The sequence below is a fragment of the Musca domestica genome, unplaced genomic scaffold (genome assembly GCF_030504385.1).
Source record: "Musca domestica strain aabys unplaced genomic scaffold, Musca_domestica.polishedcontigs.V.1.1 3, whole genome shotgun sequence".
In the NCBI taxonomy this organism is placed as follows: Eukaryota; Metazoa; Arthropoda; class Insecta; order Diptera; family Muscidae; genus Musca; species Musca domestica.
The window spans coordinates 16,767,492-16,795,051 of NW_026712299.1; the positions used below are offsets into that span (position 1 = coordinate 16,767,492).

General features: G+C 35.3%; 1 protein-coding gene across 4 annotated transcripts in view; it reads right to left on the reverse strand.

The window, feature by feature from the left end:
- Positions 1-2,268: 2,268 nt before the first annotated feature.
- Positions 2,269-27,560, reverse strand: part of LOC101895957 (protein eyes shut) — a 345,750-nt gene continuing 320,458 nt past the window's right edge. For 3 of the 4 annotated variants that reach the window (XM_059124731.1, XM_059124732.1, XM_059124730.1), the window contains 5 exons: positions 27,316-27,479; positions 22,673-23,404; positions 22,363-22,605; positions 19,339-19,863; positions 2,269-5,134 (listed from right to left, as the gene is read on the reverse strand). In XM_059124731.1, the coding sequence (XP_058980714.1) occupies positions 4,947-5,134; positions 19,339-19,863; positions 22,363-22,605; positions 22,673-23,404; positions 27,316-27,479 (1,852 nt within the window). In that variant the 3' untranslated portion in view covers positions 2,269-4,946. The remainder of the gene's footprint in view (positions 5,135-19,338; positions 19,864-22,362; positions 22,606-22,672; positions 23,405-27,315; positions 27,480-27,560) is intronic. The other variant, XR_009342571.1, reaches the window with a different exon arrangement.

The window sequence follows — 27,560 nt, forward strand, 5'->3', positions numbered from 1 at the left end:
GTGCCCCCTAAATGGGAAATTTTTCCTTGTTTACATACGGAGCTGACGGTACTTCTCTACTTCCAAAATCCGTAAGCAATTTTCGCATACATTCTGTGAGTAATTTCGGAATAATATCAAGCGTTGTTCAAGCGTATACGCAACCATATTCTGCCACACAACAGAAGGATAAATCTAATTATCTTTCAAATCAGACATGAGCTAAGTTTTGTCATTCACGAAATGAGCACTATTTGATTTAGGAATTCCTGGCGTTTAGGTAAGACACTGTCTATAAATATAAAAAGCAGTAAAATAATTGATTGACTTACCGAGAATTACCGTCCAGATGAAACGGGTGAATCTAAAATCTGAAATTTTGCCAGTCTTGATGCATAGGGGTGTGATAAGGTTAAGTTTTTGGATATTCGTCGTACTAAAATAATACGAAAAATACTAAAAATTTAATATTTGTATTGGACAAACGGAATGAGCTAGAATTCTGAAATGTGGAGTGAGAGTCTGATCCAGGACTGCAAGAACATAAAAGTTCTAAAATGTTACCATTTGGAGTTATGTGAACGGATAGCGCTAAAAATTTGACATGAGAATCAAGGTTGGAAAGTAAGTTTGATATATGAAGGTGGATTTGGAAATGTGTACTAAGTGTGCCAACTGGACGAAATTTCAAATAGTTTGATTGAGGGGGTGAACGAAGAAGTTGGAACTTTTAAATTTTGTATTGGGATCCCTGCTGCTGGCAGGTTTGTGATAAAGAGGTGGTTTTAGAAATATGTATTACAAATGCACGAAAAGCACTAAATAGTACTATATAGTCCTTGAAATGTGAAATTTGGTATTAGGGTCGCTGTTTATGTGTATCCTGGATAAATGGAGTTGGTCTCGGAAATTTTGGAGTTGGAGTTGGTACTATTTTTGTACGAAAGCACTAAATGGTACTATTAGGTGAAGGGATAGAGCTGAAATTTGATATTTAGATTAATGATGATATTTGTGTTTAAGATTTGTCGCTGGTTTGGAAATGCATCCTATATTTTTACGAAAATTACTAAATAATTCTTAATTTTGTATTGGGTGAAAGGATAGTTCTGAAACCTGAAATTGAATAAATTTAATATTGAGTGAATGTGTAGAGCTGTAGACCTGAAATTTGATGTTGAGGTCTCTGTTGGTATCTGGAATTGAGATATGGCAGTGGTTTTGGAAGTGCGTACCATAATTGTTCGAAAAGTAATTATTTTGTATCACCGTTGGTGTCTATGATAAGGTCTATTGGTATTGGCTGAAGGGATAGAGCTGCAATTCTGAAATTTGATATTGAAGTCACTGTTGCTCCAGGGTTTATATAAAGACGTTGAAATTGTTTTGGACCGAAAAATTGGATGTGTGTCCATTGTGCAGTGTTTTTACTAATATCCTCCTCAGTGAACTTCCAAACGAAAGCTTTTGAAGACTCTTTGGTGTAAAGGTTAACATTTTGGTATTATTTTTTCGAAAAAGAAATTATGTATTATGAGTACTAAAAAGTCCTATAATGGAGCATTTCTAAAATGTGGAATTTTCGCTGACGAAGGAGCTAGCACTTGCTAGCCCTAGTAATAATAAACAGTGTTTTATTTTTGGTTTTTAATTAATTTTTATTTCAAATAATATAACTAAGAGTTGCCTTTACACAAAATCAGAAATATTTGTTCTTTATAAATATATTTTTTTGTATTATTTTTTTTTATCTTGTAGTCAATATTGTATGTTGGATTTCATTTATTTTACTCTTTTTATATTTCGTTACAATCTAATATATGTCGTTTGTTTTGTTTTTACATTATTTGTATTTCCAAAAGTATAGTGTGAACAAGAAATGATACAAACAAGGGGTTAAAATAAATTAGGAAGTGGACATAAGTACATACATAACAATATATTATTTAATGATTTACTACATTTTGAAAAGTGGTTATTAAATATAAACAAAACAAATAAATTTCAAAAATATTTTTAAATTTTTTTATTTATTTCGAAATGCATAATCTGTAAGAATTAGATATGGTGTATGAAATGGAAAACCAGGGGAGTGATAGAATAAAAAGTAGTTCCCACCATCAGACACTAGATTTCCTATTTCATATTTTAATAATTTTTTTAAGGTTTTTAGTGGTGGTATATAGGTAAATACTATATATGTTTGAATATCTCTTTTTCGTTTTTCTTTTCAAATTCCATGTTAGACAATTAATATATATATAATTTTTTTTTGTATAAGATAGTTGGTTTTTTATTTAATAATATTTTAATATCTGGATACTAAAAGTTCTTTCCATTTTTTTTGCACAAAAGAATAAGTTGCAAAGTAGGGTTATTTTTTAATTATTTAAACTTTGAAATTATTTTTATTATTATTAGTTCTTTTTTATGTTGTTAATTATTTATATTCAATATTTTCTTCTTGTAACGACTACAAACTACAAGGCAACTAAATGGCTTAGAATTATGAAATAAATTTAAGTAAAAATATTATTTATACACATACAACTGTGTGTGTATGCGTAAATAGATATGAGCATGCTAAACTTAAATGGGAGAACAAAAAACTTGAATTAAAAACAAAAAATAGGAAATGTTCTTTCGACTTTAAAAAATATATATATTAAAACAAGTTAAAAAGCAGTAAGTCCGACCGGCCTAAACTTTGAATACCCTCCACTATTTGGAACGAATTTGGAATTTTTCAAAAAAAAAAAAAAAATAAAATTCGAAGCTTGAAATAAACGGTGAATAATGCAGATAAAATCATCAAAATACCGAATATAGGTAGGTACCGTTATATCGGAGCTATACGAAAACCTGGACCTGCATAGACAATTTTGTGTCACAGGCTGTAGCATCTTTTACGAACTTCAAATACGACATCTCAAACAATTTTGGTGAGTATTGTACCTAAAATCGTCAAAATACCGAATATAGGGAGTTACTGATATATTAGGCCTATACGAAGACTGGACTTGCATAGACAATTTTCTGTCACAGACTGTAGTTCCCATTGAAACTGCTCAAAATATCGAATATCGGGAGGTACTGATATATGGGGCCTATACGAAGACCTGGACTTGCATAGACAATTTTCTGTCTTAGACTGTAGACATTTCGAACTTCAGATACCAAATTTGAAACAATTCCAGTGAATAATGACGCTAAAATCATCAAAATACCGAATATTGGGAGGCACCGTTATGTGGGGTCTATACGAAGACCTGGACCTGCATAGACAATTTTCTGTCACAGACTGTATTTCCCATTACGAACTCTAAATACGTAATTTGAAACTACCCGGTGAATAATGACGCTAAAATCATCAAAATACCGAATATCGGAAGGTACCGTTATATGGTGGCTATACGAAGACGTAGACCTACATGGCCCAACCTTAGCCTTCTATCTCAATTCGTTCAAAAGATAGCGTGATTACAACAGACAGACGGATAGACAGGCAGACGGAAATCGCTAAATCGACTTAGAAATTTACGCTGACATGAGTATTTCGAGGAGTTACAAACGCAAGTTAATATACCCTTCATAGCATGGTGGAAGGTATAAAAATAAATTTTGAAATACATGTTTTTCCTATTTTTTTTAAATGTCCGCAGTAAGAGACAGAAAAATTCGTGAACTGTGTTATGTTGGAATTAATTTAAATATCATTCAGAAATACTTCATCAAAATCTTTAAAAGTGTTTTCTCTTTCAATAATTTCTTTTCTCCCATTTAGCTGAATTAAAAATAAAAAGTAATTCATATATATATATTTTTTTGTTTTTAAATTTAATATTTTTTATCTAAAGTTTACTTAAAATTAATACAAAAAACACATTCGTTTAATAATAATTAATGGCAGACTGGAAAGGCAGTTGACAAAAAACATATGGCGGTTAAAGAGATAGAGAGAGAAAGAGAGAAGGAGACAGTGAGAGAGCCATTGGAATATGGGGGAGATCATTCGTTTATTTCATTTTTTAAAGTAGAATCCCCAAAGGGGTAATAACTAACTGAATTAATACAATAACAAAAACATATAATTAACAAAATGTACTTTTAACAAATAACAAAAGAAATTACTATTAAAAAAATAAAAATATTCCGGTGAACACAAATAAATTTGAGATGTAATATAATTTAATTTTCAAAACATATTTTTTTGTTTTAGTAATAAATTGTTTTTTTTATATCATTTTTTTCAGTTTTTCTATCACTTAGTTGTTTTGTTTTATTTATTCTTTTTTTTTCTTGCATTATTTTGCTAAAAATGTATTTTGGTTTTTTTTTATGAAAAAATCTTTTTCTCTAAATTGTAAAATTTTTCTCTTAAACATGTTGTCTATTTTCAATATTTTTTTTTTTCAATTTTTTTAATATTTCAGCACTTGAATTTTATTGAATATTATTTTTTTATTTCAATTGTTCCAAAATGTTATCCATTTTCTATTGGGTTTCAAACTCAATTTAACCCAAAAGAAATTTCCCAAAAATTAATATTTTTGTTTTTTTCCTCTTCCGGTTAAATTTAGCCTGACCATTCGTCCTGGCTTAGTATCATTTGTTTTTGTTTTGCATGTTTTCTTTATTTCTTTATAAAATTTACAAAATTAGTTTTTCTTTTCCCCTTTTTTGTTTGTTTCTATATTTTTGTTGAATTCATTATAAGTATATATGTATATTTATATGTCGTCTTAGTTTTTATTTATTTATTTCTGTAGTTCACTTTTCTTTATTTTTTGTTTGTAGTTCATTTAGCAAGTTATGAAAACCATCTAAGTATTTTTCTCTGTTCTGTTTTTTTTTTTCATTTCATGTTTTTTGTGGTAATTTTTTTTTTTCTTAAAATTCTTCATATACTTCGTTTTCATGTTCTATATATAATATATATGTTTGGTTATTTTTATTATATCAAGTTTCTACACAACTATGGGTTCGTCGCCATGAAGATCACATGAGCCAATATTTTCACCTTGATATGTTGAGAAATCCTTGATCAATGCATTTGGCTCAGCTCCGAATTGTATGTCCTGGAGGCAACCTTTGAATGGTTGATCATAACGTCCTTGGGTACGTTTACTCACCGACTCCAAGTTGGGGAAACCACCTGTGAAGGAAAAGTAAAATATTTTTAAACTCTTAATATTTATATATAATTCAGAGAAATTAAATTTTTCCTAACTCTTATAAAAATCTGAAAATATTTTTAAAAATAATTGAAATGATTGGAAAAAACTTTTCTTTAATTTTACATCAAAATCTATAGATGTTTAAATGAAACACAACTTTTGAGCCATGGTCTCATAAACACGAATTGATGTCTTGGCTAAAGTATTGTGTACACCAACCTCAATGGTATTCACCACAATTTAATAGTTGGCAACACTTCGCATACACAGAGATGGAAGTTGACTACATATAAAGTCAATGTAAACAGATAAATTCAACAGTCCCCCAGACTTAGATTATGTTGACATTTATAGTACGTTTATATATATGAGGGTTAACCCACTGGATTTGGATTTAAATTGTCATACCCATTACTTTTACTTCAAATAAATCCTCTCAAAGTAGGTTAACCCTACAAAAAGTTCTAACGTAAACATGGCATTAGGCAGGATTTAGGTTTACGAAAAGTTCTAAAATGGTACAAAACTTGTTCTAAACTTCTACCATTTGGTATTATGTGAACGGATAGATCTAAAAACTTGAATTTTGGTATGAGAATCATGAAGGTGATTTTGGAAATGTGTACTAAGTGTGCGAACTGTACCAAATAGTACTAAAATTTAAACGGTTTGATTTAGGGTGATCGGATGAGTCTAAAATTTTGAAAATTTGTATTGGGGTCCCTGTTGGTGGTAGGTCTGTGATAAAGATATGGTTTTGGAAATGTGTACTGCAAGTACAAGATAAATACTATATAGTACTATATTTTGTACAATTTGCTATTGGGTGAACAGATAATGCTTGAAAGCTGAAATTTTATATTAGGGTCGCTGTTTGTGTATAGCCTGGACATATGGAGGTGGTTTTGCAAATGTAGTATACTACAAGTGCACAAATAGTACCAAATGGTACAATTTTTGGTATTGGGTGAAGGGATAGAGACAAAATCCTGAAAATTGATATTTAGATTACTGATGGTATCTGTGTTTGAGATCTGTTGGTGGTGTGGAAATGCGACCTTTATTTGTACGGAAAGTACTAAATGGTACTAAATTTGTTATTGGGTGAAGGAATGGAGTTGGAATCACGAAATTTGATATTGAGTTCACTATTGATAATTGTCATTGAAAAATGGTGTTGGTTTTGGAAATGTGGACTGTATTTGTACGAAAAGTACTATATCTAGTATTGGGTTCAATAATGCAGTTGAAACACTGACATTTAATATTGCGATAACTGTTGATGTCTAGAACTGAGATATTGAGCCGATTTGCTAGTGAGTACTAAAATTATACGAAAAGTACTAAATGTTACTAAATTTGGTTTTGACCGAATATACATATAGAGCTGGAATCCCGAAATTTGATATTGCGGTCTTTGTTGGTATCTAGTGGAGGTTTTGCAAATGCGAACTATAATTACTAAATGGTACTAATTTTGGATCAAATGTTGGTGTCTAGGTTGGAGAGATGCAAATTAAAAAATTTTGATATTGGGTGAAGATGTCACTATCTGTGGTTGAGAGAAGGTGCTGGTTTTGGATATGTGTTTTATAATAGAACTAAAAGTTGAAATCCTTAAATTTAATATTGAGGCCAATCCTCGGTAATCTTTAAGAGGAAGACTTTTTGGTGTTAAATTAAATCAAATTTTCAAATCAATCAAATCAATTTTTAAATCAAATTTTCAAAAAAAAAAAAAAAAAAAAACGTCCAAATTCTGTTAAAATCTTAAAATTTCGAAATGTAGGAATTCGCCGTCATATTGGGGTCTATACAAAGACGTGGGCTTTAATAGGCAAATTTTGTCATAGGCCATTACAATATTCAAATACGAAACCTGAAAAAACTACGTTGAATAATGTAGCTAAAATCATGAAAAAGGAGGTACCGTTATATTGAAAATTTCATTTTCTGTCACTGGCTGTAGTACCCATCAGGAACTTCTATTACGAAATTCGAAACAATTCCGGTGAATAATGTCGCTAAAATCATAATAAAAATCGGATATAGGGTAGAACCGATATATTTGGGGAATACGAAGATGTGGACATACATAGACAATTTTCTCTCATAGGTTGAAGTATACATTCCGGTAAATAATGTCGCTAAAATCATAAAAAATATCGAATATAGGGAGGTTCCTGTATACGGGGGCTAAACGAAGGCCTGAACCTGCATATATAATTTTCTGTCGTAGACTATAGTATCCATTAAGAATTTTAAATACGAAATTTGAAACAATTCCGGTGAATAATGTCTTTAAAATCATCAAAATGTCGAACATAGGGAGGTGCCCTTATATGGGGGCTATACGAAGACGTGGACCTGCACAGACAATTTTCTGTCATAGGCTGTAGTAAACATTACCATGGCAGAAGAATACAGGTAGATGCATCAAAGCTTGGATGTCAAAAAAAAAATTAAATGTTTTTTCAAATATAAATAGATTTTTGTATATTTTCTTATACTACGTCATTCGGAGGCTATTATAATTAGTGTTTTTCAACAATTTTTACAAATTTAAATAATTTTTCATTCAACATTTTCAATTCCAAAATTGGTTTGACAGTTCATTGTCCCAGCAGCTGTGTCGACGCGTCTACCTATATTCTTCTACCATGATACATTACGAACTTCAAATACCGGATTTAAAACAATTTCGATAAATAATGTCGCTAAAATCATCAAAATACCGAATATCGGGGGCTGTATGAAGATGTGGATCTGCACAGACAATTTTCTGTCCTAGGCTGAAGTATCCATTACAAACTTCAAATACAAAATTTGAAACAATTCCGGTGAATAATGTCGCTAAAATCATCAAAAATATCGAATATAGGGAGATACCGTTAGGGCTATATGTGGCAGAAGTCGTACAAACTCGGATAAATCTGCTAGTAGCTCTGCAAGGTCCTTTTATTTTATAATGCGAATATGGTATTTGCTTAGCTGAGCGTCGTGTATATTCTCCTAAGGATATATGTAACACACAAATCCAAGTGGGTTATCAGTTACAATATCTAAAAGTACTTTAATAACTATGTAAACGTACTTTTATGATTCGTAAACAAAAATATAGCACTCTATTTTCATTCTTGATTCTTATAAGTGTTTTTTTCGTTATTATTCACTTTGATTTTTAAACGATTTTCTGCTATTTTTTCTAAATTGACAACACTTGGCATTTGTTAAGCCAGCTGTTTTTACGATGGTGGATTACTTTATTTGAGACTCAAAACAGGTTTAAATGTGGGAGAGAAAGACAGCAAGAGAATGAGCACATACAAACAAATACGCCGTTAAAATGAACTGTCAAATTAAAAGTGTTTAATTTGAAAACAGCTGTTTGGTTAAAGACCTTTTCCGTGCCGTCTCTCAAAACTAACTGCCCAACAGCAACCAAAACAATTGAAACGTGACGGTGGCATTAAGTGAGAGATTACAACAAAACAAAATTAAGTAAATGATGTAGGCAGTAACAAAAATACATAATCTATAAAATAAAATTTAATCCAATGTGTTGTGTTAAGTGTCAAGAAAACAAAAAAGAATTGGAGAAAATAAAACTTATAATCAAAATCTAATTATCATGGAAATTATTAATGGTGAAAGAGGAGATGGGAAAAGAAACCCATTACAATTGAAGTGAGTGTAAAGACAACAAGTACGATCATTGTGTTAGATGTCAGTGTGTTTTTTCTCGTGTGATGAACTTTTCGACAACAAAAAAAGACTGACAAAACAAAGCAGCTGTTTGATGGAAGACACAACTGAATGAGATACAGGCGGTGCTTTTTTCTCAGGTAATTTAATCTTAACCACCATACATATGCATGTTTATATACAAAGGTAGCCACATACATTTGTAGGAACCTTAACGGGGCCATAAGTAGAAGGCGACGCTAATGCCATCATCTACCAACCGTCTTCGCCATAAACCATTTTAGTCATGCAACTCCGAGCCATTTTCATAGTATTCTGATTTGTTCTACCATTCTTATTGGATTTTTTTGTTTCTTTTGTATTTTTTACGTATAAGATCATTTCTTGTTGGTTTGGTAAAAGGTAGACAGAGAACAAGAGAAAAGGTTTGTTTATAGGTTTGAAACATGTCACAAATACCAAAGTATTTGTAAGAATACATGTGATCTAGAACAGAAAACTAAAATATTAGTCTGATAAGTCATGTAAGCCTTAATTATGGAATGGTTGAATGAAAGCCTTGTTTGTTGCAATACAGGTAAACGATTCTCAACTCTCATTTTTATTCGAACTGGCATTAAATGCGTTACAAGGAATTACTAGTGTAAGTTTTCGTTTCAGTACAGAATTCATATAGCAGATATTGTGAAGATTTTTGCAACATTTTTCAGCTGGTAATTCTTCGGATTTGATCCTTAAAGGCGGATGTAAAGTAAAAGAATGTAAAACTATTTTTACGTGCCATGGAACGCCGAAAATAAAAGAATATTTATTATTTTTGTAAAACTGCCACTCGTCATACGAAAATATTTTAGATACGAGTCGCAGATTGTAAATTACATCTTTAATATAATTTTCTATTAAAAAACGCTCTTAATATGACAAAAGTTTGATTGGTATCGTCGAATAGCATATTGACACCACATTATAAAGCATTTTAAGAGCTGCAATCGAATTAGGTACATATGGACAATAACAGAAGGAATATGATTACAATATTTTTATTTGATGTCCCTTTATTTTGAAATGTATATTTCGGAGTTCCCGTCCAAAATGTACATTTTTTTAGACCAAATATTTTATTATTTTCTTTCCTTCTAGGAAGAATAGTTGATAATGTCAGAAAATCAATTTATAAGCAATATATCGCCTTGTTTTGCTCTAATACTTGTTAAAGATTGTCATTCCCCAAGATTTCAATCATTAAATTATTGGCGCTAGTTTTCGTTTTAGGTCAGAATCCATATAGCAAATATTGTAAAGACTTTGGCAACATTTCGGCTGAGAAACATAATCTTTAACTGTTAAGGGGAAATTTTGGGGCATAGTTTATGAAGTAGTGGTAAATTAGATTTTACTAGAGTGAGATTAAGAATTACGAGTAAAACGAGATGGCATCTTAAAATTTACTTCAGCGAATTACATAAAAGTCGTAGTTGAAATATAGATCGAAGCACTAAACGTCCTCGTTCTAAAGTCGGGAGATCAATAAGTTCATAGATGGGGAGTGCTTCATCTGTATTCCCCTCTGAGAGCAAAAAGAGGAATTGTGAATTTGAATAATATTTTTGAAATTGGCTCCATAATACACAACCATATTCTAATGTAGACCGAACAGGCTAACAACAAGCGTTTGGTCATATACGGACCAACGCTTTATAAACTCTAATAATGATTTCGCTTTATTAACACAAGGCTTGAACTACAAATTGAATCGCAATTTACCATCTTCAATAACGATAAAATAAAGAAAAGAGTCAACATTATCGAATTTGTAAGAATCCATAACGCAGTCGCAGGAAAATGTTTATATTTTTTAAGATTAAGCAAAATTCCGTTAACTTCACACCATTTCATAAGAGGAGCAGATCAATTTGTAAACATGGAGCCAAAAATTTTATATCGTCTGCGAACGCAAAAATATAAGAAAAATTAAACACCCATTGAAGATCATTTAAATATAGAACATAAACCAAAAGTCCTAAAAGACTATCTTGAATGTACATCTATTGTGTTAGAGATGATGTGACTGAAAGATCCTGTTACGTCCATTTTTATAATAAGAAGAAAACCATAAGAATAGTTTGTTGTTTTAGTTAGCGTAAGACGGACGTTGAATAAATTCATATTTATCATTGGAAGTAGTTAGATTGAAGCCATTTTACCTTTGTTATAATTAAGATCTGAATCAATTAAATGTCTGTATACCAATGATGGCCAGATTTTTGCTCGTGATGGAACATATCAAGGTCTTCACACACTTTTTGTTGCTGCAGGTTTTTCCACAGTAGTTTATCTCCTTCAATTGAATTAGAGGCTATATGGCCTGCTTTAGGAATTGCTCCCTTAAATCCATTCCTTTCTTAAATACTGTGATTTTATTAACTTTAAGAATCACTGTAACTTGAGCTCATCATAGTTTAATGGAAGGAAATCACTCACAAACTACTCAAGGGATATTTTTTTGAAGTATTATTTGTGATTTATTTTATATTTATTTTACAATTGCAGATCCAGTTTACGGTTCTACTTTCTTTATAGTAACTGGATTCAGTGGTCTTCATGATTTAATTGGAACAACTTTTCTAATTGTTTGTTAATAACCATTTTTCAAAAATCACTAAAAATATTATAGAAAATCATCCTTTATTGTGATGTGAGTCCCCCATGGCGGTAACTTACATATTTACATAAAAATGGGATTTTTACCTTGGCGCGTAAAAACACCACATTTAATTAAAATAATACCAAGTTGGCATCACTGGTCGAATAAGAGATGGGAAATACATTGAATGAGTTACATCGATGTTAATAAATAAGGTTTTTGAGGTAATATCTTTTGAGGGCAGTATAATAATGAATCAGACTTGCTGCAGGAAAGTTCTATATAAACTTCAACAAGAATGGTTTACTATTCTTCTTCGATGTCTTTTTCAATGGTAAGCTACAAAAATTAGATATTTTATCGAAGTCTGCAACGCCTTCTTTAAAATATCATTATTTAAACAGAGGCCTTATTTAATATATACCCGAAACCTTTTCTACCCAACCTCGTTTTAAATATCTAACTAAGATTCAAGCCTTTGAACTGAATTGAACGATAAAACCACCAAAACACGACATAAAGAATCATCAAAGTTGGGAAAAAAAAAACATTTCAGCGAGAGAGGTTCACAGAGACTGAGAGAACAATTTAGAAATGACTTGTTGAGTGGTGTTCTTGTTATTGTTTATTATTCGTTTGGCAGATCGTTCGTCTGTTGAGAGCGGCATTTTACACACTTGGTTGGCTGGTTGGTGGGTACATGTAGTTGGTTTCGGTTGGTTTGTGTGTTGTTTTTTTTTGGGGTATACTTTGTGCTTCTGTTACGATGCACATTGGGTTAGTTTTACAATGAATTGGGGTTTGTTGGAAAATTTAAAAGAATTGAACAGATGACAATCCCATGGAAATAAAATACAGAAGTGTTTTTGTAAAGAATTATAATATTTAACTTATTTCCATGAATAAAAAACCCTGAAGGGGGACTGGCATAACGAAGAGAGAGGAATAAAGGTGAGAATACAGAAAAGATTTTTTTGACTGGCTTAAGTCATCGGTTGGCTTCTTCGTAGAGGAACAAAGGAGTTTTAGGTTGACTTAGTTCGATTTTGTCCTATGCTCCTTTGTTTCTGACGAAGCCAGCCGATGACTTAAGCCAATCGAAAAAGGCGTTTTATGTATTCTCGCCCTAAATCTTCGACATAATACATGTATTTTTTTGGAATTTTATGTGCTTTTTAAGCCATTTCCGAAATTTAATTATACCCTCAGCCATATAGCTACAGAGGGTATATATCATTTGATACGGCCAAAATGTGCCTCATATATAAATGTGTCACAAATAACGGCTTTAGACCCTAATCTCTTTGGACCAAATCCGTTTCAGGACATATAGAGTCGACTTAGTTCGATTTTGTTCTACGCTCCTTTGTTTCTGAAGAAGCCAGCCGATGACTTAAGCCAATCGAAAAAGGCGTTTTATGTATTCTCACCCTAAGTCTTCGACATAATGCATGTATTTTATTTTTTTTTGAATTTTACGCAATTATTTTTATCAATTTTGCGAATCCTAATGTTTGAATCAGTGCTAGGTCAGATGCGAAAATGGACAATATCGGTCCACTCCATCAAGTAACTCCCCCACAAAGAGTTAAAATTTTGAATAATTATAACTTTTATAGAATGCGATATAAGAGACCGATTGTCTTCAAATTACATACATCACAATAGTTTTATTAACCCAAGGTCTGGTATGAAGATGGAATATACCGGTCCACTACTTCTGGTACCTCCCCCACAAAGGGTGAAAATATTTAATAACCTTGTAGCTCGTAAAAGGCGAAATAAGCATCCGATTATTTTTAAATTTCACACATTCCTATATTTCTACTTAAGCAATATCTGATGTGAAGATGGGATATATCGGATTTCTCCTGGTACTTCCTACATAAAGGTTCAAAATTTTGAATATTCATGAGGCTCATAAAACGCGAAATTGATATCCGATTCTATTCAGACTTTGTACATCTCAGTACTTCCATCAACACAAGATCTCTTATAAATAAGGTAGAGATCGGACCATTCCTTCTAGTACCTCCCCAAATAAAGGGTCAAAATTTTGAATATCCATGAAGCTCATAAAAAAAGTGAAATTAACATCCGATTCCATTCAGACTTTGTGCATCACAATATTTCCATTAACAAAAGATCTCGAATAAATAAGGTAGAATTCGGACCATTCCTTCTGGTACCTCACCCACAAAGGGTCGAAGTTTTGAATAACCAAAACGATTATAAAATCCGAAATAAGCATCCGGTACGCTTCATATTTCACACATCCCGTTATTTCTACTAAGACAAGATCGTCTGTGAAAATGGAATATATCGGTCCACTCCTTCCAGTACCTCCCGCCACAAAGGGTCAAAATTTTGAATATCCATGAAGCTCATAAAACTCGAAAATAACAGCCGATATTATTCAGACTTGGCAAATTTCAATATTTCTATCAACACAAGAACTGTTATAAAGATGGTAGAGATCGGATTATTTCTTCTGGTACCACCACCACAAAGGGTCGAAGTTATGAATAACCAAAACGATTATAAAATCCGAAATAAGCATCCGGTACTCTTTATATTTCACACATTATTTCTATTAACACAAGATCTGCTGTGGATATCCCATTTCCACTCCCGGTCCACTCCCTCTGGCACATTCCCCACAAAAGGTTCAACATTTTGAAAATCCATGTAAAACTAGAAAATAACTTCCGATTCCATTCAGGCTTGTCACATCTCAGTATTTCTATCGACACAAGAACTGTTATACAGATGGTAGAGATCGGATTAATTCTTCTGGTATCTTCTCCACAAAGGGTCAAAGTTTTGAATAACCGTAACGATCATAAAATCCGAAAAAAGAATGCGGTTCTCTTCATACTTCACACATCCGATTATTTCTACTAACACAAGATCTGCTGTAAAAATGAGATCCTCCTCCTTCTGGTACCTATCCCACTATGGGTCAAAATTGTGAATATCCATGAAGCTCATAAAACGCGAAATTAGCATAAGATTCCATTAAGATTCGGCACATTTCAATATTTCTATCAACACATGATCTGTTATAAAATGGTTAAAATTGGACCATTTCTCCTGATACCTCTCTCACATAGGGTTCAAGGTTTTGAAAAACAAAACGCTCAAAGAAAGCAAAATAAGCATCCAGCTACAACCAACCCATTGTGCAATGGTTTAGACGTGAAGTTGTTGTTATTGTTGTTTTTGCTGCTGTTGTCATTGATTTGGTTGGCTTACTGGCTGTGTAGCGGATGGCTGGCTGGCTGACTGGCTAGATTGGCTTCAGAGTTCGCACAAGTTGAAGTTGGTCAACAACATCAGGCAGTCAGTCATTCGAAGCGTTCAAATGAGAAACAATCAACAAATCCCGAAAAAAATAACAACAACACCAATGAAAAAATTAACGCCCGGTTATTTTAATTAAAAAATTGAGTGAATGTTGCTTTTTGTGTTCAAAAAATAAATTGTGTGACAAGCCAAAGAAATTAAAAGAAAAGTATCGAAAAAATTAGCTTGAAGTAAAAATATCCAAAGAGAAAAGAAAATCCATCTTAAATATCACCATCCATCCATCCGTTCAATTAACCAACCATCCATCCATCCATCCAGACAAATCCCCATCATACCGGTATCGGTTTCGGGCGAGAAACACCAAATAATTTCCAAACAACCGGAATCGTTTATTGCCAATTTCCATTCTACCGGTGTCTGGCAAGTCTCTCGCTCTCTTTTTCTCTCTCTCAATGCCTCGCCGCGCCGTCTGAGTAGGGTCGTGTCACACACTCTGATAATTTGTTGGCCATTAAATGTTACCGTCCAAGACAAGAAATCCGAAAAAATCCAATTTTACCTATCATTAGCGCCAGTTCCCTTTGTTATACACTTCGTTGGCTTTTATGTATCGCAGAAAAGAAAGAAAAAAACGGTAGTCGTCCGAATTGTGAGTCGCGCACCTTTGTTGACAGCTTTGGCAAAAGTCTATGAACTCCCACCGTTTCCAGTCAAGCGTAAAAAGGTTTGGAAATTTGCAACAAAAGATAATAAAAAAAAAACAACAACAGCAGCAACTCCAGGTCAGCAGTAGTATCAGCATCATCTCTCTGTTGAACAGACGAAGCGTGTTATAAACTGAGATTTTTATTAGTGGATTACCGAATACCTTTGACTTTGCCATCTTCAACTCCATTGGCTTAATTTTTTACGACGTGGTATTCCATTTCAAACAATTGCAGGTAAGTGTGGAACATTTGATACTCCCAAAATATGTTGATACAAGTTTATACGCTACAACCTGTGTAAATAAGCCTACGGTATGTTACTTTATTTATTATATGGGGAAATGGAAAGATCGAGCTTCATCTCATCTACGAAGACCCTCTGGTCTTCATTAAGCCACAGCTATAAGTCATAGCTACAAGCTATAAGCCATAGAATACGCTCTGGTCTTTTATAAGCCATAGAAGACCCTCTGGCCTTCTATAAGCCATAGAAGACCCTCTAGTCTTCTATAAGCTATAGTAGACCCTTTGATCTTCTATAAGCCATGGAATATCCTCTGATCTTCTATAGACCATAAAAGACCTTTTGGCCTTCTATAAGCGAAAGAAGACCCTCTGGTCTTCTATAAGCCATAGAAGACGCTCAGAAGACCAGAGCGATAGAAGACCCTATGGCCTTCTATAAGCCATAGAAGACCCTCTGGCCTTCTATAAGCCAAAGAAGACCCTCTGGTCTTCTATAAGCGATAGAAGACCCTCTGGCTTTCTATAAGCCGTAGAAGAGCTTCTGGTCTTCTATAAGCCATAGAAGAGCCTCTGGTCTTCTATAAGCCATAAAAGACCTTTTGATCTTCTATAAGCCATAGAAGACCCTCTGGTCTTCTATAAGCCATAAAAGACCCTCTGGTCTTCTATAAGCCCCCTGATCTTTTAAAAGCGATAGAAGACCATCTTGTCTTCTATAAGCCATTAAAGACCCTCTGGTCCTCTATAAACCATAGAAGATCCTCTGATCTTATATGGGCCATAAAAGAGCCTCTGGTATTCTATATGTCATAGAAGACTCTCTGGTTTCCTATAAGTCATAGAATACCCTCTGGTCTTCTATGAGCCATAGAAGACTCTCTGATTTAATATAAGCCATAGAATATCATCTGGTCTTATATAAGCCGTAGAAGACGCTTTGATCTTCTATAAGCAATAGAAGAATCTCTGGTTTCCTATAAGCCATAGAAGACCTCTTAATCTTCTATAAGCCATGAAATATCCTCTGATCTTCTATAAGCCATAGAAGACGCTCTGGTCTTCTTTAAGCGATAGAAGACCCTATGGCCTTCTATAAGCCATAAAAGACCCTCTGGCCTTCTATAAGCCAAAGAAGACCCTCTGGCCTTCTATAAGCAATAGAAGACCCTCTGGTCTTTTATAAGCCATAGAAGACCCTCTGGCCTTCTATAAGCCATAGAAGACCCTCTGGTCTTCTATAAGCTATAGTAGACCCTTTGATCTTCTATAAGCCATGGAATATCCTCTGATCTTCTATAGACCATAAAAGACCTTTTGGCCTTCTATAAGCGAAAGAAGCCCCTCTGGTCTTCTATAAGCCATAGAAGACGCTCAGAAGACCAGAGCGATAGAAGACCCTATGGCCTTCTATAAGCCATAGAAGACCCTCTGGCCTTCTATAAGCCAAAGAAGACCCTCTGGTCTTCTATAAGCGATAGAAGACCCTCTGGTCTTCTATAAGCGATAGAAGACCCTCTGGCCTTCTATAAGCCGTAGAAGAGCTTCTGGTCTTCTATAAGCCATAGAAGAGCCTCTGGTCTTCTATAAGCCATAGAAGACCTTTCGATCTTCTATAAGCCATAGAAGACCCTCTGGTCTTCTATAAGCCATAAAAGACCCTCTGGTCTTCTATAAGCCCCCTGATCTTTTAAAAGCGATAGAAGACCATCTTGTCTTCTATAAGCCATTAAAGACCCTCTGGTCCTCTATAAACCATAGAAGATCCTCTGATCTTATATGGGCCATAAAAGACCCTCTGGTATTCTATATGTCATAGAAGACTCTCTGGTTTCCTATAAGTCATAGAATACCCTCTGGTCTTCTATGAGCCATAGAAGACTCTCTGATTTAATATTAGCCATAGAATATCCTCTGGTCTTATATAAGCCGTAGAAGACGCTTTGATCTTCTATAAGCAATAGAAGAATCTCTGGTTTCCTATAAGCCATAGAAGACCTCTTAATCTTCTATAAGCCATGAAATATCCTCTGATCTTCTATAAGCCATAGAAGACGCTCTGGTCTTCTTTAAGCGATAGAAGCCCCTCTGGTCTTCTATAAGCCATAGAAGACGCTCAGAAGACCAGAGCGATAGAAGACCCTCTGGCCTTCTATAAGCCATAGAAGAGCCTCTTGTCTTCTATAAGCCATAGAAGAGCCTCTGGTCTTCTGTAAGCGAAAGAAGACCCTCTGGCCTTCTGTAAGCCATAGAAGACCCTCTGGCCTTCTATAAGCCATAGAAAAATCTCTGGTCCATGGCTGGTCTTCTATAAGCCAAAGAAGACGCCATGGTCTTCTATAAGCTATAGAATATCCTCTGATCTTCTATAGGCCAAAAAGCTCTTCTATGGCGGTTAGAAGACCTCGAGCTCTTCTATGGCGGTTAGAAGACCTCGAGCTCTTCTATGGCGGTTAGAAGACCTCCTACTCTTCTATGGCGATTAGAAGACCTCCAGCTCTTCTATGGCGGTTTCTTCTATAGCAGTTAGAAGACCTCCAGCTCTTCTATTGAGATTAGAAGATCTCCAGTTCTTCTATGGCGTTTAGAAGACCTCCAGCTCTTCTATGGCGGTTAGAAGACCTCCAGCTCTTCTATGGCGGTTAGAAGACCTCCTGCACTTCTATGGCGTATAAAAACCTTCAGTTTTTCTATAGTACATAAAAGACCTCCAACTGTTCTATGGCTCATAGAAGACCTCAAACTGTTCTATGGCGCATAGAAGACCTCCAGCTCTTCTATGGTGGACAGAGGACCTCCAGCTTCTCTATGGCGTATAGAAGATATAGTGCATTTTGGGCCTCTTTGACTTTTTTTTGCTAAACCTTATTTTCAAAACATCTTCGATTGAATACATTTTCCAGACACCCACCCAAATCTGTAGTTAACTTTGTTGTTGTTAGTTTCTTTTTATTGTTTCCATACGTGTTTTTGTTGTTGTTGTTTTCATTGACTGCTAAGTATAATAGCAACGTCTACCCTTTGGTGTTTTACACTTTGGCATTTCAGCAGGTTTCAATTCGAAAATTTACAATTTGCAGGGTGGTATGTAGGCTCCATTTGAAGTTGTAAGTCTTTTTCAGCTCCATCATTTTTTACGACAATGCTCTACCCCCCCCCCCCCCCCCCCCACCGTCAGCACGAAATGAAACAAATGAATTGGGCTTGATTGAGGGAGTGGGTTATGGCGGTAATCAACATCACGTGCAACTTTTATGGCTGTGTGGCAAAATCGTAATTCAAACTAATTTTTTGTAAACGGTGGGAAAATATTTGGAAACATTCAGGTTTTGGGATTTTCACGTTTGTGAGAAGTCTATTAATTGATGGGAGTAAAATTCTTATTATGAGGTAGGCTCCTGGAGTGTTATTTCTTACAAAGGAAATTATATGAGGTCCGATATGTTACTTCTATAATTCTTTGAGTTCATCAGAAGACTGACTATGAATATTTTCATAGATTCTGATATACAATGCGTTTTCTTATCCTCCTTTACATTGTATCTATCTCTTATCATTGTATTTTCTTACTTACCCAAATAGAACAAATCCTCATAGGTTATCGTTGGTTCTTTGCCCCTTCGGGCCAGCAGTGAATTTCTCGATCTCGTTCTATGCGGTGATGTTGTGCTTGATGGTTGTTGTTGCTGTTGCATTAATTCCTGTGACGCCAATTTCTCTGTAAATATCACCTCACCATCCAGCTGCAGCTCCAGATGTGAACGATCGACAACAATTCTCGCCATGTGCCAGCTGCCATCGGTGATGAAGCCACTTGATGGTGTCGAGACAGTATCGTTGTCCGATCCCAGCAAATTGCTGGCAATCTTCAAATGACCATTTTCCAAGCCCAAACCTAAGAATTTCTGTCGGTCATGTTCACTCCACAGCAATAGACCGTCGGGTTCTATGGTCGAGAAGTTCAATGATATTTGTATAGCTTCACGTGGCCGCACAAACATCGATGGTCCCTTGCGTTTATCTTTCATGGGAATACGAGGTGGTGGTAAGATCAAATAACTGTTGCCACGGAAGCTGGGTGTTGTCGGTTTGCTGAGGGCTGGTAGAAAGAGAGAGAGAGAAAATAAAAGAAAATTAAATTGAAAAATGCAATGGAAAAGAAGATTGTTGCAAATGTGTAAAAAGATGTGGAGTATGACTTTGGCGTATTTCAACTTTTAAAATCCCCTAAAAAATCCAAGTCCATATTTATTTAAAATACCTCGGAAAATCAGGTTAAAAATACAATAAAAAATGTATTTAAAATTCCTTAAAAATCCAGGTAAAAAATGTCAATACCAAATTTCTTACTATTTAGCACTATTCGTACAATTATAGTACGCGTTTTTAATGCGGTCTGCATATTTCAACTTCAGATACCAACAGTGACCTTAATATCAAATTTCAGGATTCCAGCCCTTTTCAGCCAATAGCCAATTTAATACCACATAGTACTTTTCGAACAATTATAGTCCATACCTTAACCACAGACACCAAGAGTGACATCTATATCAAATTTCGGGACTCCAGCTATACTCCTCCACTCAATACCAAAAATTATACCATTTAGTACATTTCGTACAATTATAGTACATATTTCCAAAACCACCTTCATATATCAACACAAGATACCAACGGAAATCTCAATATCAAATTGCAGGATTTTAGCTCTTTAATTTTTCCCCAAAACTAAATCAAACTTAGTACCATTAGTACAATTATAGTACGCATATCCAAAATCACTTCCATTTATTAATCACAGTGACATCTGTATCAAATGTCAGCATTTCAGCTCTATTACTTCCCCCAATACCAAATTTGGAACAAATTTGGGATTCCAGCTCTGTTCCTTCACTCAGTACCAAATTTAGTACTGTTTTGTACTTTTCGTACAATTTTAGTATTCATTTCCAAAACCACCTCCATATCTCCATTCCATATATCAACAGAGACCTTAATATCAACTTTGAAAATTCCAGCCCCATCCCTTCAACCAATACCAAATTTAGTACCAGTTAGTACTTTTCGTACAAATATAGGAGGCATTTCTAAAACACCGCCAAATCTGAAATAAAGATACCATCAGTAATCTAAATATCAAATTTTAGCATTTTATTGCTAGCCCTTCAACCAAGACAAATTTAGTACCATTTAGTACTTTTCGACATTTATGTCCACACATGAGCAGTGACCCTAATACCAAATTTCAGATTTCAAGCACTCTCTCTTTACCCAATACCAATTTGTACCAAATATAGTACTATTTAGTACTTTTTGTGTACATATTTCCAAAACCAACTATTTATCAAAAACCTACCACCAACAGGGACCCAAATACAAAATTAGAAAATCTAGCCTCAGCAGTTCACTCTAAACTAAAGTGTTCCAAAGTTAGAACCTCTTAGTACACTTAGTACAAACGTAGTACACATTTGCAAAACCACCTTCATATATCAAACTTAATTTCCAAACTTGATTCTCATACGAAATTTCAAGTTTTTAGCTCTATCCGTTTCCACAATACCAAATGGTACAGTTTAAGAAGTTTAGTACCATTTTCAAACTTTTCGTAACCTTAAAGTTCGAATTTCCAAAAACCCTTTGGTACATCTATCATGACTCTCATTCCAAATGTCTAGCTCATTCCGTTTGTCCACTAATAAATAATAAACTTTTAGTACATTTTTGTACCCTTTTAGTACGAATTTCCAAAAACCCAGCCTTTTCACAGGCCTGTCCAAACACATTACACTCTTAGTGGACCCTTATAACTTTTAATTTATAAACCAAATGCAGTACCTTTCTTACATTTCTAGCATTATATCCCAAATTTTAGTACCATTTAGTACTTTTCGTACACTATATAGTACGATTTTCCAAATCCACCTCCTCATCTAAACGCTACATACGCTCACAATGATCCATAGCACAAATTTCGTAATTCCAATTCCGTTCCTGTACTCTGGACAGAATCTAGTACCAATAAGTACTTTTCGTACACCGCATATCCAGAGGCACCTTCTATGTTAGGCGTACTTCCCAACGTGGACTCAATTTTAAAATGTCAATATTTTAGGATTTTAGGATTTTTTTTTGTAATTTCCGTACCCTTATAGGACGAATTAATGAAAACGCCAACCTTAATTTGGACCTACATCCCAAGGATGACTTTCACCCAAAATTGCAAGCTTCTAGCTTCAGCAGTCTTGTCTGGGCGTTGATGAATCCGTCAGTCACTCAGCAAACATAGATTAAATGGCATTTGGTTTGAAGACAACTAAAGCATTTCATTTCAAACCTTCGCGGTTTAAAACAAACAAAACTTGTTCGATGCAACTCAAACTAGTTCGCAACATTTCTAACTTGTTCGAATCATTTGGTTTGAAGACAACTAAAGCATTTCATTTCAAACCTTCGCGGTTTAAAACAAACAAAACTTGTTCGATGCAACTCAAACTAGTTTTTTAACCTGTTCGAATCAAACTTCTATAGTTTGAACTAGACAAAACTCGTCAACTTAAACCCAAGTCTAAATACAGAGATTTTCTGAATCACTTACCAATTTCACAATAGAATCCACCCCAGCCATTGGGACACGAACATCTGCCGCTTCTCAGGCAGCGACCATTATTTTTGCAGGGTATGAGTTTGCATGTTTCCGAGTATTCACAACGATCACCCTTTGCATATTCCGGGCAAATGCAGTGAGGTTGTAACTTTTCATCCAGCCAACAATGGCCACCGGCTTCACAGGAATCACCGCCACAGGCAGTGCCATCACAATCGCGGATATTACGGGATTCTAAATGAAAAAAAAAAACGAACAACAAATATAATATTTCATTCTCGTATTCAAATTCTCCACTTACCAATGATATTGGTTTCATTTAGGACAATTCGTGTACCGCTGACCACCAATCCACGCACACAACCACGGAATGGTACAGGGAAACCGGAAATGGCATTATGCGGCAATTTCGACAAATCCTTTAGACCTCCAACATAGAGTAGAGCATCAGGTTCAACCAACACTTCGGCGCTGGGGGCCAAGGCCGATGAGGCACTACCCTCTACCCACAGTGTTAGCCATCGACCACGTTGAGCCATTTTGATTTTATGCCATTCACCAATGGCCAGCATGCGGACACTACGCACCACCGTAACATGATTACTGGGTCCAGATATGCGGAATTCCACCACACCACCTTGTAGCGATAGCGATACGAAGCCGATCTTCTTATCCATATTTTTATTCAAACTACCAAAATACAACAGAAGACCTCGTTCGGAAAGTGGTCGTAATTGGAATTCAATGAAGAAGAATTGCACCCGATGATGTTCTTCAAAGGATTTGGAACCCATCAAAGGTACTGGAGAGAAATTTCTCTGCTTCTCCACCTCGTTTAGTAGTTTCATGACAAAATGTTGATTCGACGAAGCAATCGGTTTTGGTGGCATCAGTTTCTTTGTGAAGTTACGATAGCTTATTATCTGTGACCGCTTGGCACCCATCTTATCGCTGTTGTCGTATAGATATGGCCATCGAACGGCCAAGTATGAACGTCTGCCCGTCAAGCTGACATCGCTGAGGGAATGTATTTCTGAAAAGGGAGATAAAAAAGGATATGTTTTAGTTGTTTTTTTTTTTTTGGGTTAAGGAATATCTGAGTTTCACATTTGTTGTAGTGTCGTTAGAGTTGAGAGGGGCTTATAGCGTTCCCCCAGCTCTTAAATTTGTGGAGATTGTGTATGTGTTTTCTTGTAAGGTTTATAACGCTCGCCTTACTTCTAAGAGTATTGTTTTACGTCTTTAGAATTGAGAGGGGTTTCTAGCTTTACCTGAGCTCTTAAATTTGTGGAATTGTGTGTGTTCCGTGCAAGTGTTCGCGTGTATTTTGGAAGAGTGTATAGGTGGCGTCCTTGTATCGTAAATAGCGTCAATGCCATCGATCTCTCAATGCCCTCAGCCAATGTTCAATTATTTAAATATATTTTGACTTCTATTATGATTATTTAAATTGTTGACCCTCTATGGAGCAGATTATGAAGGAATGGTCCAATATTGTCCATTTCGTATCGGACTTTAATAAATATCATATAAATACAGGGTGAGATGAAAAAACTGCAACTAACTTCATAGTGCTGTCATTTCTAAGCCACTCGTCTGACAGCTGTTAAAACTATTCCAGTGACAACTCATTATATGTTTACAAGCGTACCGAAGCATTTTGGTGCGAATTTTCCAGAAAACAAGTTATTCGTGATGGAATTCAAGCGTGATAGTGTGATTTCTTTATATTTGGCTGGAAAACCACAAGTGGCTATCGTTAGAACACTCCAGCATTTAAATGTGAATAAATCGTTTGTGTCTCGTACAATCGCTCGTTACCGTGATACTGGTAGCGTAGCTTGACGTCAAGGAAGTGGACGGAAGAAAACAGCAACATCAGCAGAAATGGTTCGAAAAGTAAAGAAGCGACTTGATCGAAACCCACGTCACAGTGACCGAAAAATGGCTCGTGAGCTGAACATATCGAAATATTCCATTCGCCAAATATTGAAAAATGAGTTCGGGGTAAAGCCATTGAAATTCCAAAAAGTGCAAGAACTTACAGAAAGAAAATAGACTCAAAAGAGCTAAAGAGTTGCTTCGCTTGGCCGAAAGTGGTGAACTGCCGAATCTGGTTTTCTCCGATGAGAAAACATTCGTTGACCAGCACAAAATGATCGCGTTTACTTGCCAAAGAGGTCAGTTGAAAATATGCACCTTCGGTTGGCCACCAGAACTTAAGCGCCGGCCATGGTGATGATGTGGGCAGCCACTACAGCCGATGATCGCTCTCCTCTCTCATTAATCGACCGTGGCATCAGAATAAATGCCAAATATTATCGCGAAAATATTCTGGAGGGTATTAAAGCCTTGGGCACGCAAACATTTTGGCCGCAAACCTTGGACATTCCAACAGGACTCAGCACCATCGCACTCAGCACGCGCCACCCGAGAATGGTTACAAAATGAGGCTGCTCGCTTCATTTCCAGCGCACAATGGCCACCAAAATCTCCGGATACAAATCCGTTGGACTATTGTGTCTGGAGTTTTTTGGAAAGCAAGGTTGGTACTAAAAAATACCAAAATGTCGATCAAGCAAGCGCTTCGCCGTGAATGGGCCAAAATACCGCAGAGCAATATTCAGGCAGTTTGTGACGGTTTCATTGGCCGTTTAATTCGTGATAAAGGTGACCAATTCGAACAAATCTTAACTTATTCTAAAATTTGATGCTAGTTCCGACATTTTTTGCTTTCATTCGATAAAATTAAAGAAAAAATAAAAATTATGGCGTTTGACTTCGTTACAGTTTTTTTTTTATCTCACCCTGTATGTTTCAATCGATTTGGTGTTTAAGTCCCTCACATTCGTAGTATGCATTCGACAACCATGATATTTGGTACCAGATATCTTATAGAGCTCGAAAATACCTTTGCCAAGTTTTATCAAGATCGGCTAAGATTCGGATATAGCTCCCATAAATATCCTTAATACGATTTCAGGTTTATTGTGCAAACAATGGCTAATATCAGCCCAAATGGAGTGAATTTCGGGACGTACGTTTCCATTTTGTGGATCTCGGTTCCGATATAATTTTTTTAATAAAATTCTTCTCGAAAAGTATTGAAAATTGTGACCCAGGATTAGTGAGATACAAGAAGGGTTTGTGAAGTTTGAAGAAAGTTTGATGCTTATTTGGCTTTCTTTGAGCGTTTTGTTTTTCTAAATCTTGAACCCTATGTGGGTGAGCTACCAGAAGAAATGTTCCGATCTCTACATGATCTTTGATCATGGAAATATTGAGATGTACCAAAGTCTCAAATTTATTATTTATTTCGGATTTTATAATCGTTTTGGTTATTCAAAATGTTGACCCTTTGTGGGGGAGGTACCAGAAGGATTGGTCCGATCTCTACCATCTCAATAACATATCTTCTGTGTTGATGGAAGATTGAGATGTGTGAAGTCTGAATGGAATTGGAAGTTGATTTCGCGGCTTAAGAGCTTCATAGGTATTCAAAATTTTGACTCTTTGTGGGGAGGTATCGGAAAGAGTGAACCGATATATTTTATCTTAAGACCAGGCCTTGGGTTAACTTAATTATTGGGATGTGTGAAATTTGAAGACAATCGAACTGGAATAAGCATTCGAATTAAACAACAAGAGTTCAAATCGAACTTCAAGTTTTCAAAACAAACCAGTAAAGAAAGTCTTAAAGTCGGGCGGGACCGACTTTATGATACCCTACACCACTTTTCTAATTTAGTAGAGCTCTAGGCTCAATTCGGTCGTAAGTGCCAAATTCCATTCCATTTGGACAAATATTAGACGTTTGGTGCACAATAAAAGCTAAATCGGACGAAGTTATATATGGGAGCTATATCCAAATCTGAACCGATCTCGATAAAATTTGGCAAATATATTTCTGAGCTGTATTTGCTATTTTTCCCCAAATATTGTTGTTCAAGAGTGCATATTACGGCTGCGGAGGGCTAAAATAACAAATCGGATGAACAATATATATTGGAGCTATAGCTATATCTGAACCGATTTCGATCAAATTTGGCACACTTATTTTCAGGCTTAATATGGTTGTATGTGCAAAATTACAAACTATTCGGGCTGATATTACACGTTTGGTGCGCAATAAAAGGCAAATCGGGCGAAGATATATATGGAAGCTATATATAAATTTTGACCGATTATCTCCAATTTCAATAGGGTTCGTCCTTGGGCCAAACAAATGATCTGTGCAAAATTTCATCTGGATAGGTCAATAAATGCGAGCTGTACTTTGTTTACAAAAATACATGGACAGACGGACGGACGGGCGGACATGCATAAATCGACTCAGAATGTGATTCTATGCAGATCATCAAAAGAAACTATGGGTCTAACTCGTTTCCTTTTGCCTGTTACAAACAAATGCACAAAGACATAATACCCTGACCACTTTGTGGTGTAGGGTATAACAATTCAAAACTACGATAAGTTGGAACAATAACATTTTGCTTTACGCAGCAGAATTATCACCCATCATTATTGTTTTAAAACCCTTTATCCTCCTTTCTGTTAACAAAACCCAATCAAACTTTAAACTGTTTGTCATTAAACATTCATTAGTTAATTAATGGCATTTTCATTTATTAATAACATTGCCTCTGGCCCCATACATCTTCTAAGCCCACACAACTGGGGCAATTTAATGTGCCACCCATCAAAGCATCCTCCTGCTGCCACATAAACTTCTCTCCTGCTAACTTATCCATGAAATGATACATATTCCCAATTAGCACTTTACACATTTTGTATTCTTACAATTACACATTTCATTAAGTTCGCCCTCCCCTCGCCTCATCTTCTTGGCCACCTTCGAAGTTGGGCCATCCACTAAAGTTTACACCGGACACGTTTGTGTATTATGGAATTTCATTTGGTACATTTTAAAGTTGCTCCACTTACCTTCTTCACAATTTTTGCCCGTTTGACCCACCGGACAGTCACATTCATATCCGTTGACCAAAGGCACACATGTCGATTCCTCCGAACATTTATTGTTAAACGAGTCACAAGGATTTGTGGGCTGGGCACACAATGGACCGTACCAACCTTCCTGGCATATGCAGCTGTGTAAGGGAGAAGCAGAAGAAGAAGAAGAAAGATGGGGAAAGGGTGGGAAAGAGGTCAAGCATTAATTATTCGATCGC